The sequence below is a fragment of the Psittacula echo genome, assembly GCF_963264785.1.
Source record: "Psittacula echo genome assembly, chromosome: 20".
Classification (NCBI taxonomy): Eukaryota; Metazoa; Chordata; class Aves; order Psittaciformes; family Psittacidae; genus Psittacula; species Psittacula echo.
Window position 1 is genome coordinate 5925233 of NC_137756.1, and position 13542 is coordinate 5938774.

The following is a 13542-nucleotide window of genomic DNA, read 5'->3' on the forward strand; positions in this document are numbered from 1 at the left end:
GTCCCTTCCAACCCAAATCAGTCTGAGATTCCATGACAAAATGCACAAGGAGAACACCAACAGGAGGAAGGGGAAGGTGTGACAAAACTCTGCCGTCTCTAGAAAGCTCTGTTTTCTACCATGACTATTCAGAGCGCAATCTGCAGAATTGGTTAATTTTACACGCAAATGGCCAGTTACACATCTAACTGACCATTTGTGCAAGCGATTACACCCACCATTACCTGACTGCATAATTGCCTGGGCCTAATTTTGAAATTAGGTCTTACATTTTCTGTTGAACACAAGCGCTGTGTTTAATAAATAGGCATTGAGTAGTTCCGAAGCAAAGTCATCCAAACCTACTGACTCAAAACCAAATATTGACAAAACACGCCGAAATGAGTATTTACCCAAAAAGAGCATCACGTAACCCTGGCCATAAAGCTGCATGTGCCCAAACTGAGCCATAAGTTTCCTTGCTGAAACTTCTAGTGCTTCGAATTGCGACTCGCGGCAAAATAGTAATCAATGTAGGCACAAGTATCTGTACAAACATACCAGATACCTTAATCACAAAAAACTAGCAAGCTCCTTATTGTCATTTTTTCTTCAGAGGAAGACTTGCTCTGGGGCATTCTTGCTGCTTAAATTGTATTCTAGGGAGGAAAATCAAAGTAAAAGCACATTAAAAGAAGCCTACTCTTAAGCAAGCTGGTCTGCAGCTTGTGAGCTTGGTTTCATCAGGCAAACCCTGAAGATCAGGCAAAACTCAGGCTCTGAATGATGAGGTGATGCAAGCTTTTTGCATGTGATCTAAATGATTAATGTCCCAGGTCTTTGCCTTGCTGACCACTAAGGAGAGGTTTCCTTGTAAACTTCATCATCTTCAAGTAGTTTCAGCCAATGGTAAGGAGTATAATTCTTCTATGGGATAATCCTAAAGACTGTCAATTTTCCTGTGAATATCAACCACAAACCTCTATTTTACATGTCAACCAAAAGCTCTTTCAGATTAGCTGTCAGAGTCCATGAGTTTTGGCCAGATATCAATTTTCTGTGTGGATGATGCATTAAATTTAAGATGCTTGTTGCTACGGTGGGCAAAGCAATATAGCACTTACCAGGCTATTTCTGACTTACAAATCCGTAAGTAATCATGTTGTTGGGAACCCAAACTTGGTGGGAAAGAAATGAAGCAGTGCTAAAAGCAAAGACTATCGCTGAGATACTAACTGCCAGCTCCCTCAGGATGCATGTTGGTGGAAAGACCTGATATCACAATCCCTGAGCCATAGGTACATTTGCAAAGGCACAGGGAAAAGCTACTCCAATGCCCTCTTGCATTTCATCCATGACACCTATACCTAGACCACAGAGAAGACTTGAAGTGGTGCTTGCTTCTCTCTCCACCATTCCCTGATACTTTGGTACCTGCTGCTTATGTTTATTTCTATCATAAGCTACTAAGGCCCAGAGACAGCCTTTTCAGTATTACTAAGTCAGGCTTGCATGACTGGAGAAGTGATGCTGCTCCAGCACTTCATACTGCTGACTCACAAGGAAAGCCTTATTTTAGCTGGTAAAACAAGCCTCTGAGCCTGTGCCACCAAATAAAGAGGTTTTATTCCAGATATTCCTAGAAACACAGGCATAGAATCATAGAATAGTTAGGGTTGGAAAGGACCTTAAGATCATCTAGTTCCAACCCCCCTGCCATGGGCAGGGACACCATGCTCCAGTTCATGTGAGTTCTCAGAGAATTTAATCAACAACTGGCCTAAGAAAGAAGATGAGCTTCAGTGATCTTAGGTGTGTTCAATCAAGAGTTAGCAGGGATCCCCTCCAAAATACTAGCACTGTCTAATGTCTCTAACACATCAGCACTCTCCAAAGCAAAAAGCAACAACCCAAGTAACACTGCATCCATTTTCCTTGCCTGGCCTTGCTCCAGCACTCATCCTCCAAGAGCATGCAAAAGTACTGCCTCCATAAACTGCTCTAAACACCATCCGTGCCCCAGGGAGACACTGGCATCATTAACAGGACAAAGCATAAAAACCTTACACTGACCCCAGAAGGCAACACAAACAAATCTAACTGTGACAGAGGGTACCCAATGCCAAAGCTTCCCAATAGACGGTGTAGACAGGAAGTGTTCGGAGCAGAAGCTTTCTGCCCAAATGGACAGGATCCATCTGGGATAGACAGGACCTACAGAAATCAGGCACCCTCATATGGTATTTACTTGGCAAAAGCTATTATTCACAATGCTTTTTCCTCTCATTTCTAGGGGCCTTCAGTGAGACTGAGATTATTCAAGCTGACAGTGAAAGTTTGGCAAGATCATTTTCCAGTATCAAAGGACACCTACTCAGTAATTGCTCTGCTGTAGCATGAAGCATAGCACATATATTTTAATGCCTTAACCACATGTCATGGCAGCAACTGGACTAAAGCTATTAAGAGTCTTAATAAACCCATGTTTCCATCCCCAAAGTCACCAGCAATATTTGCCATAAGTCTATCAGCCCCTCCATAAAATCTTACGAATGAGTTATAAACCAAGGCTCATAAAAGCAATTCTTGCACTTTTTACCCTGTTTCTTCAGCTATAGGAGTTTAAACTTTCCTCTGCACACAGAGCAGCCAAAGCTTTTCTTTCTTTATGCAAAGACTGAGATTCTCACAACTCCAAGATATTAGGATAAAAATGAACAAAGAAATTTGCAGCCAGTAACGCTGTGTGAATCTATTTGTAAATCTTAAAAACAAGAGGAAAAAAAGCATTCTCCTTCTGTCCCCAATCTTCAGTTATTCCAAAAAAGTAAACGCTATTAAGAGGCTATTTAAAAAACTATTTTATTAAACGTTTGAGCTGCACACTAAAACCCACGGGCAACCAGAAACAGCCAGCACAGTCCTGATATTACCTCCTTTATGAGAAGCTGGACCAAGCCACAGAAAACAAAGCATCATTACAGAAAGACAGCCCCCCCCGCAACCTGTGCTGCAGGCACTGCATTATCGACCCAGCAGCTGCTTGTTGTATCATGATGTAGAGACAGTGACACGTGAAGCAACACTAGAAGCAAACCTCACCCGTGACTTCAGTGTTATGCAGCAACGTAAATGCTATAAAAGTTATCACTACTATTTATAGACTCTGATCATTTTATACGTTTTGAATGAGGTCTTCCCAATACAAAGCAGAGCCCTGGGTGACACCCAGCTGCATGAGCTGGCAGCAGTTTTAAACACCTTGCATGAGAGGACCTAAACATGCGTGATTCTACTCCAGGAGATAAAGAGAAATCCTCTGCATGGAGAAAACAAGGAGAAACTTGCAGGAACAGCCAGCACAAAAGCCCTCCTCTGGCTCAAGGAGCAGATGAGAGCGAAAGGCTGCGATGGCTCCACGTTTGCTTTGAAGAATTCCATCTCCTGTTAATGGGATATCAACTCCCTCACTCCTTTGAGCTCCACTGGCGCTGGGGGCAATGATTCCCACCTTAAACACCACCAAAGCCCCCAGCAGAACTGAGTGCTCAGGCAGCTCACCGGGACGCTGCACCAAGCGACTGAGTCAGCTCGCACAGAGGGCATGAAATAGCAGGGATCAGATCTCAGTTTGCTAAACAGAATTAGCTGCACACTAGTCTGTTTGCCTATCAGTTTCTCCTGCTCAATGCGCTAATTCGGGTTGCAATACACATAGGGTAATAAAGGTGGCTTTCAAATAAAGCAAGCCGTACACATCATTTTTTGCCTCCTTCCTCCACAATTCCATGGCTTTTTCCATACACTCCATTGCGTATGTCCTCTGAGCATTATTAATAGCTACTAAAGAATATTATCTGCCTACCAATCACTTCAGCTTCCTACTTAATGACAAGTACATTTTTAGAGCATCAAATATATCAACAGAGACAATGGTTGCTAAATTTGCAGTCAACAACAACTGGAAAACGTTTGCTACTTCACTGGTATTTTTACGCGCTACAGATCTCTCTGGAAATAAATGAGCCCTTTTTTATCCTTTCAAAGAGACAATAACATAATAGTGACTTCTAAATACTGTCACATATCCTCAGCAACAGCAATTTAAATTTAGAGATATACATTTTTCCTGCCAAAGATAACGAGCAAAAATATCCACAATTCAACTCTGCATAGTGGATCGAATAAAAAAGGACCTATCCTGAAACGATAGCTGGATGGCAGCCACAGTGCAGCCGATGAGTAGTCGTCAGGACATGGACACTGTTAGGAAAGGGGTTAAAGCAGAATAAGTCCTAAGAACAAATGCTTATCGCTGCATCTGGCTGCGATGCTAGCCTTAAAAGATTACTAGAATATTCCATTAGCATACTAACCATGGTACATAAACTTTTATGCTTAAGACATTCAATATTTCAACGTAATTTCAATTAAAGGAAATTGGACATTAGGATATGTATCAAGTTAAGTGTGATGATTTTTCTCCCTGTCCTTGCACCAAAGCAGCTCCATCCTGCCAGTGCTGCAGCTACATCCATGGAAGAAGGTCCTCAGCAGCAAACTCGGGCTCAAGAGAGCGAAACGGCACTGCAAACCTCTCCCTGATACATTCAGCTCTGCACATAGAGGTTATTTAAGCACATACAAGCACAGGCAAGAGATGCTTTCTTGGGGAACACCCTTTGGAGAGGCTCAGGGGAGCAGCAGGAGCCAAGCCATGCCAGAAGTCCATAGGGCAGGGACAAGTTTCAGAGTTTTACCCGGCATATCATCACCTGCCCTGGACACAAGAGCAGCGTGACCTCTTGCATCCAGAATGTGACGGCATTTCATAGAGATCTGGGCTTTCCAACTTACTCAAGATCTAATTTGTGCAGAAGGGGGGGAATGGGTTTGGGGGTTTTTGTTTTGTTTGGGGTTCTTTTTAAACAGTGTGCAAGCTTTTTCCTTCAACCTCCCTCTGACTTGACCCGTTTCCTTCCATGAATCACAATGCCACAAAACTCAGGGGAGGGTTAAAAAACAGAGAGAGGTCAGGTATCACAACTCTTAATAGACATTTATTAGGCAATTTAGTGGAGCAGCTGCAGGCAGAGGGTCAGATAAAGTCCTGCAGCTCCACAGTAGCTTCCCCACATTAATTTAAACCCTGTCAGCAGCATGTGCCACAGCTCAGCATCCTCCCCAGCCACACCAGGGGTACCACAGCACAGGGCTGGGCTCTGTTGCACTGGCTTGGTGCACACACCAAAAAGCAGAGGCAGTGAGGTTTATGGTGCCACCCCACATATTAGCAGGGGGACAAGAGGTTGTCCCCATTCAGCGGAGTGGGTCAATGTTTCAGCATCACCGAGGCATGGCTTGAAGGGTTTCACCCCTCCCTGGCATCAGCTATAGGCTGGTCCTGGAGACCAGTGCCATCCAGACAGGTACTTTTGGAAGGTTTCTATAAGCTCAATACCAGCTTGTGATGAGATAGAGGAGTCATGTCACCATACGGCAAGAGCCCATGCTACAACACCAATTTATTAGGCAAAGATTAAGAAAGATCAAGTGCTCATTCAGTTAGCGTATGCCTAGCTGTGCAGGCATCAGGAGAAAGAGGAGCCAAAAACTAAATGAATATATCTTAGGAATCTCTAAAAAGGACTTCACAGAAACAGTATACAATGACTGATCATTTGTTACAGCTCAAAAAACTGTGTTCCCTAAGAGCTTGGGGCTTACTTTCCCATTTACTTTATTTTCCCACCTCCTCCTTTGTCAGGAGCTAGATTTTTATAGGCTTGGAAACAAAAAGCAGGAACACAGAAATACTTCTCAATACTCTTACAATATGAATTCCTCATATCTACCTATATTCTTGGTACTTTTATAGTATAAGCTTACAGTGTGACTAGTATGGTCTCAAGTAGTTTGAATTACAGGCTTTGCTGTCCAAAAGTCTGCCAGTCTACCAGACCCTCAGGTATTCCTGATGCACAAGCACATCCTGGACTTTGCATCCCCTTTTTATGCCAAGTGGGAAGAAGGATGAGTTTCCCTGGCAGGCTACGGAGGAAATAAAAAAAAGAAGGAGATACATATATATATATATATATATGTGTATATATATATATATATATCAGCATCTGTTCAAAGGCTTCACGAGGCTTGGTATCTGCCCGTATGCCCAGCAGATGCAGTGGACAGTGCAGAAATGAGACCATGTACCATGTGGACACACAGCTCATCACAAGGAAGCTGCCACCAAGCACAGCTTAAAGTATCCCTCCAGAGCAAGAAGTCGCTAAACAAACGTTAACTAAAGTTGCTGAAATGATGGATCTTTCTGGCAGACTCCAGTGCTCCCATGGGATAATTCAGCTTTGGCTATGAGGGGACACATAAAATCCACCGGCAGCCTGTGCTTGTTTGCCAAAGGAAAACCTTTAAGTCAGTGAAAACAAGAGCCCGCTGCACACACCAAGGACTTGTCAGCACACGTGTACACATGGGCAACAGCCCAGACCCAGTCACCTCCTGCCTTAGGTCATGCCACAGCGTAAAGTAAATCCCAGGAACAAGCCCTGACTCCTTTCCCGGCAAAATGGCCTCAGCACACTGAGAATATACAGAGTCAATAGGGGCAGACCTGGCTTAGCTGTTCCTCCACAGCTGCCATTGCTTACCAGTAGTCTTAAGAGCCTAAATGTCTGGTTGCACAGTGTTAAATCCCCATCAGCACAGGCAGGACACAAAGCAAGTTCAGAAGCTTCCAGGGAATCAATCATCACTGTACCAACCACCATGTACCGTACTGCCCTAAAGAAATCAGGAGAGGGCTCACTGTGATGCTAAAGCACTACGAGAAAAGGACGAGAATGAACGTTAAAACAAAGGAGAAAAGGAAAAATAAAAACCTATGGGCTACACAGTCCTTCTGATCAAGTATACATATTTTAGAAGAAACATCTGATCTGAATTAACAGTGACAGCTAACAGGGTTATCTTCTTATTCTCCTAGCTTGCCACAACAGTTACTACATTAAGAGTAGAGTTCCATCATTCTTAGATGGAACTTGATCACCTTCAGTACCCTATCATCACTTTGGTCCTGACTTATCGATTTAACAAGTCCCAGAAATTTGCTCCCAGTTTTAAGCACCTCCAAATACAATCAAATCATCCTTAACTCCTCTTTCAAAGCCACCCGAGCTCTTTTGGACACTCATTTCAAGCACTTCATAGTGCTTGAGTTACTCTCCCACTCTGTTAATTACACCTCCCCAGTCCTGCAAGTGAGGCCGTGAGAGGTGGGAACAGGACCCCAAGGATGACCAATTCCCTGCATCCCCTCCCTCCCCTCCAGGCATCCCTGTGGCCTGGGAGAGGGATGCTGAGCAACAGGACCACAGCCTGGGAAACCACATCTCCAGCTCCGGGCTGCGAGTCCTGCTGCCTGGGAGCTCCTGGGGGCTGCTGCCACCTAGAGATGCTCACACAGCAAGGCTGCGGGCAAGCCGCCCCGCACACCCCACTGTGCCCCATAGCAAAGGCACACAACCCACTCGAACAGCTCACCAGCTCTGGCAGTGACTTGCATAAAGATGTTTTTCCACCAAGCCTATGAACAGGAGCATGCCCCTGATGATGGAATGTGTTGTAGACGCAGTGTGAGTGAACTTGCTGCAGCTTTCCTAAATGTATTTCAGTTTAAAAATTAAAATACTAATAAGAAACTAACATCCCCTGAAAACTAGAAGAAAATATTCAGCTACATTAAGGGCTGTGGCTAATTCTCTGCTAGAGAACTGAAGGCACATTTCAGATCAACTCAGCATTACAAACTAAGGTCAGGAGTGCAAAGCAGCACTTGCAGCCCAGCTCAAGCGCATCCCACAGGGTGCTGGGCCCTCCACTGCCATGCTCCCAAGGGAGTGGGCATGGCTTTCCCTGCTACCCATACCACTGTGCTCCTGTACAGCTTGAGAGGGCTTTTTCCTTTGTGAGCTGCTAATGCCAAGTCTCAATCAGTTTACTCATAGGCATGTATTTCAGGTCTTATTATTAGTGTTTTCGTGTTAATCACAAGCACAGCTCTTCGTGCCAGAATCCATACACATACACATCAATTACCACCTCTTTAAAAAAAGACAAGAGTCACAGCTCAGTCACTGGGACACTTTGCAGTGCTGGTATCAGCAGGCAGGTGCACACACGCAGGCTGCCTACTGCAAACCCAGTGCCGAAGCTGCTCCCTAGGAATGCCCCAATGACAGAGCCAGATCCCGTCTCTTCTGCCCTGCAGCAGCGCTGGGGACACACGGGGACAGTGGCAGCCTGCCCTGTTTCCCATGCAGAGACATCCCCACACCACAGCCCTGAAGCATGGAGAGGAGCAGGACTCCCAGGAGGGATGCAAGGATCCATGACAGCACTCGCTCCCCTTCGGTAAGAGGAGCTGGGACAGGACATCCCCTTTGCAGGGTCCGAGTCATTCGACAGCAGTTCCAGCCTGAAACTCCCAGTCAATATTTATCGTGCCTTTGCAAAGGCACTCGGAGCTCAGCCTAATTTTAACCATCAAATAGACATTGTGGCGGAATAAACGGGAGAGGTGCCAAGGAGGGCTGCTGCAAAAGAGGAGCTGCATCTCTCCGAAGGCATGTGGCATGTCCCATCTGACATGGCCCGGAGAAGAGCAGTGGCATGAAATTAAAGCCTGCCCATACATCAGCCTGAACACACTCTTCACTGAAAGAGAAAAAATGAATGTAAAAAGCTGTGAGAATATCTGAAGTACAATTAATTTCTCAGAGCAGTTTGAATACTTCAAACAGCGCTAAGTTAATTTGGCTGTAATTATTTAACAACTCACCAGCCCCATATATCAGAAAAAGGAGTTAATTTACCAGCTATTCCCAAGCAGAACAAAGACTTGCCAGCTTCCAGGTAACAGCCCAAGCTGTTTGGCTCACGTGACCCTGGCTGAGCTGTGTACTGCAAACATTCTATGCCCAAGCATGGAGACAGAAGAAATCAAAAACCCCAATGTATTCACATATTTACATCTTAACCAATGGATAATGAAATCAAAAGTTTGGCCAAGAGCATGAGCAAGGGCATCACCATCTCCTTTGATGCTGCTGCCTTGGTTTTCAGCACCACAGCCCCATCCTGATACCCCTGAAAGCCAGGGGAGCCCGAATTCTGGAAGGACCCAAATACTTGCAAATCAAGGCTCCCCTATCCAGCCTGCTTCGCTATTTCAGCAAGCACCAACAGTCGATCATTAATAGCTGCCATTACCCAGAGCTGCAACCAAACCCTTCCAAATAGAAAACATCACTCCACGCCTGTTAGTTTAATAAACGGGTTTGGTTTTCTGCACCATGCAGGGCACTGAGGCTTTTCTGCAGCGCAGACCCAGGTCAATTCTCCAGAGGCAGCAGGAAGGAAGGAGAGCAACCCTGGACCGATGCCTTTTATACCCTATATAAATCCAGCAAGGGAGCATCTTTGTGACTGTCCACTTCAAAAGCCATGTCCGAGCAACGGGGAAGGAGGGTTGGAGAGCACGGAAGCAGCCTGGTGGGGATGGCTGCTGCCCTTAACAAGGGGCAGGCTACGGGAAAGTCTCAGACAGAAAAGTACCAAGTCAGAGGAAGAGACAGGCTGCATGTAAACAGGGAGGCAAGCAAAAAGGTCCAGCAAAGCAGAGCCTGCAAAACAAGGCTCCTCCAACTGGGATTTACCGATTCCAACTGTAGGAAAAGAACATACGAGACCAAGCAGCGGCAGCCGCGCAGCGTTTCACCCCTCCCGATTCCAAGGAATAGAAAACAATCACACGCAGGCAAAGTAAACTGCTCACCAAGATCAAAAACTGCTTCGCAAAGCTTAACCTGGAGAGCAAAGCCGGGATACACTTCTTGCGCTGCTCATCAAACGTTATCATCATCTCAGTTACATAAAGCCCCAAAATATAAACTGAATTGTGAGAATGAGGAGCTGTTGCACCAGTGCCGCCCAAACATCATGAATTTTGCATCACCGGGGAGGGAAAATGGGGAAGAAAAGTTACAAGGATTGAAGAGATTCCCTTTTAATGTTTTATTCACAGCAAAACGCTCCCGAGAAGCGCGATGCAGCGGGAGGCGATCCCGGTGCCCTCCCCGGGAGACTACCCCGGCACAGCCCGTACTACGGCGGCGGAGAGCGCTGCTCCGAAGCCATAGAGGAACGTAAGACACCCGAGTCAAAGCCGCAAGTTTCCCTCCAGAAAGTTAAAACACCGGGATAGAGGAAAATGCGCTTTTCTGGCTTTAATTTCCAAGCCGCCTGCTCCTTCCCTGCCCCCCGTGCGCAAACACCCTCAGACCTGTGTTTATGTTGCACTGTTTGGACACACCTTGTAGACACAACGTCTACGTGTGAGGAGGTGAGAGCAAGCTTCCTCCTCTGCCCGGTGCAGCGCGAAACCAAGGAGGACGCAGCCCCGTCGGGGCGGCAGCGGCACCTGCGGGGTGGACCCTGGCGAGGACGGAGCCGCTGCCGCACGGGAGGTTCCCGGCCCCGCTCGTTCGTAGCGATAATAACTACAACAACCGAGACCCGCGGCTGCCGGGCAGCGGCGAGAGGTCCGCGGCCGCACGGCGGTTCCCGCAAGGGCTTGTCGCCCTCTGGCCGCCGCCTCTCGGCGGGACCCGAACAAACTCCCGCACCCCCACGCAGGGCACGGGGACCCGCAGCCCCCCGCGGGGCTGGAGGAAAAGTTGTGGGGATGGCTCCGCTCCGCAGTCCCGTTCCCCGCCCCTCACCGCGGACCGGGCCGCTCACCCACCTGCCTGCGCCGCCGCGGCGGCCCGCGGGGCTCCGGCCGCCGCCGCCACCAGCACGCAGCAGCTCCACCACAGCAGCCCCCCGGCCGCCGCCGGCATCGCGCCGCCGCTGTCCTCAGCGCCTCCGCCTCAGCTCCGCCGCCGCCATCCCCCGCGCAGCCTCCGCCGGCTCCCAAAAGTTGCCGCCGCCGAGCCGCCGCCCCCAGCGCCGCCCCTCCGCGGGCGCGCCGCGGCGCCGACGGGGCGGCCGCCGTTTGAGCCCGGCCGTGGGGCGCTGCGCCGCCAGCACGCGCGGAGCGGCGCGGAACGGAGCGAACGGGAGGAGGAGGGTTTGAACGGGAGGGAAAACGGGGGGGGAAACGGGGGGGGAGGAGCGGCGGGACGGAGCGAAGGGGCGGGCGGGGGCCGAGCGCCGCGCGGGACCGCCCCGTGCGCTGCCCCCCCACACCCGTCCGCACCTCACCTCATCCCCTCCGCACCTGCGGAGGCGCGCGGTGCGCGCGTGCGCGCGGCCTCCCGCTTCCCGCCTCTCCCCCCCCCCCCCCGCCCTTTCCCCTCACGAACGAGGGGCAGGTGCGCGCGCCCTTTTCCCTCCTCCCATTTCCCCAAACGGGAAAAGTTTGTCCCGTTTCCGTTCGTGTTCCCGTTCCCGGCCGTTGGCAGCGCGCGGGCCCCGTCCCTTGGGGAGGGGAAGGGACACAGCTCCTGATGGAGCCAGGGGAGGGAGAGGACACCACAGCCCGAATGGCGGAGGAAGGGGTCTGAGGGGATCGCCGCCATCTCGGGCCCAGCCCAGCCCCCGGTGCGTTTGGGGGTGCTGGCAAGGGGTGGAGCGTTCCGGCGCGGCAAGGCGTTAAGGGTGACAAGGAAAGGGGTGGTGGCAGCCCGGAGCTCCCTCACCGCTGTGGTGGGTGCACTGGGGAGGATGGTGAGGGGGTTTCCAACCCGCCTTGCAGAGCTGTGGGGCACGGAGGTGCCATCTTGGAGAATCAAGGTGAAAAAGACCTTTAAGCTCATCCAGTCCGACCATTACCACAGCACTGCCAAGGCCACCACTATGTGTGTGCCCTCAATCGCCTTGTCCAGATGCTCAGTGAGGACATTAAACAACACTGACCCTAATACTGATTCTTGAGGGACAGCTCTCACCGCTGTGTTCAGCATCCACCATCTTGATGACGTCTGCCAGCTCCTTGGCACCTTGTGGCTGCACCCAGATGTGGGCAGTTACAGTGCAGGGGTCCTGTGAGCGCCAGCTGTGCTGCGGCAGCATCCCCGTCGCTGTCACCCACCCCGGCACAGGCCGGAGATGCTGACACAGACGTCCTCCCTAACATCCAGGGGATGGCATTTTGGGGAGGCTTGTGCTGGCAAGGTAGAAACTGCAAATCTCGGTATCTCATCACAGCTTCGAGGCAGTGTCTGCCATTTGACATTTGACTGTAGTGACAGGACAAAGGCGAATGGCTTTAAACTGACAGAGGGAAGATTTAGATTAGATAATAGGAGGGAATTCTTCGCTGTGAGGGTGCTGAGGCGCTGGCCCAGGGTGCCCAGAGAAGCTGTGGCTGCCCCATCCCTGGCAGTGCTCAAGGCCAGGTTGGACACAGGGGCTTGGAGCAAGCTGCTCCAGTGGAAGGTGTCCCTGCCCGTGGCAGGGCTTGGGACTGGATGAGCTTTAAGGTCCTTTCCATCCCAAACCATTCCGTGATCCTATGATTAATCCCTCTTGACAAGTTGAATGGCATCCTCAGAGCCCCTGTCAGAGCTGAACTGAGCTCTGCAAATGTGCAAGAGAACACAGAAACATCTTTGCTTCTTCTTTCCCTGAAGTATATGCTCTAAATTTTTGCTGCCTTCTCACCTCAACCCAGCTGTTGTGGATCTCAACATGAAGGAGCTCTCCTTACCCCTTTATCTGGTCTACAGGATGCTTCTTGTAGCGCTCCTCTTCCCAGCGACCCTGGCAGCTTTCCCCTTCATCCAGATCAGATTTAGTGGAAGATGCAGCAATGAGCATCTTCCCTCCAGCTGGCTCCAACCAAAGAGTTTTCCCATCCCCTCCCACCAAACTGCCTGTTTTCCAGCTAAGCTGGAGGCTTGCTTGTCTTCAGAAGCCAAATGAGATATCCCCAAACCAGGACAGAGCTGCAGGTTGAATTACAGCTCTTCCTCCAAAGGGCCAAAAGTTTTAGCTGAAAACAGTTAGCTGGGCTCTGCAAAAAGGAGGCTGTAAAGAAGGAGGTTTTACTGCCGCATCTCGCTACGTACATCAAGTGGTGGCAAAGTGGCAATTCCACCCGAGAGGAGAACGAAGAGGCAGTGGGGAAGGAAAGCCCTGACACATGGAGTGGTCAGCACCTTCCTTAGGGTATCCCATGAGAGCATCACTTGGGTGAGGCCAGCCGGCAGCCAGCCCATGTCCTTCCAGCCCATGTCCTTCCCAGCGGGATTAGCGGCAATGCTGATTGTCCCCCATTGCCACCCCTAGGAAAGAAGCATAATTCCTTTCTTTTGCAGGAATGGATCCAATGGGAGGCTGTGAGACAAAACTCCCTCAAATATTGAACTAGAGAATTTTTGCTCTATCTGTCTTTCAGTAAACAGTGACTAATTGCTCTGGCTGGAGCTGCCGTACCTTCAAGATTGGAAGGTGCAGATGGAGCGATGATAGCGGAGGCTCCTTACCTAATGTTGGCTGTACATTAATCACAAATGTTTGCTATGCAAATCTTGTCAT

The 13542-nt window shown here is 49.3% G+C and overlaps 1 protein-coding gene across 1 annotated transcript in view; it reads right to left on the reverse strand.

Moving 5' to 3' along the window:
- ERBB4 (erb-b2 receptor tyrosine kinase 4) overlaps positions 1 to 10901 on the reverse strand; it is a gene marked incomplete at both ends in the record, with an annotated part of 599510 nt that extends 588609 nt beyond the window's left edge. Inside the window, one exon of the mRNA XM_080632110.1 lies at positions 10805 to 10901. Within this exon, the coding sequence (XP_080488236.1) occupies positions 10805 to 10901 (97 nt within the window). The remainder of the gene's footprint in view (positions 1 to 10804) is intronic.
- Positions 10902 to 13542: the final 2641 nt, after the last annotated feature.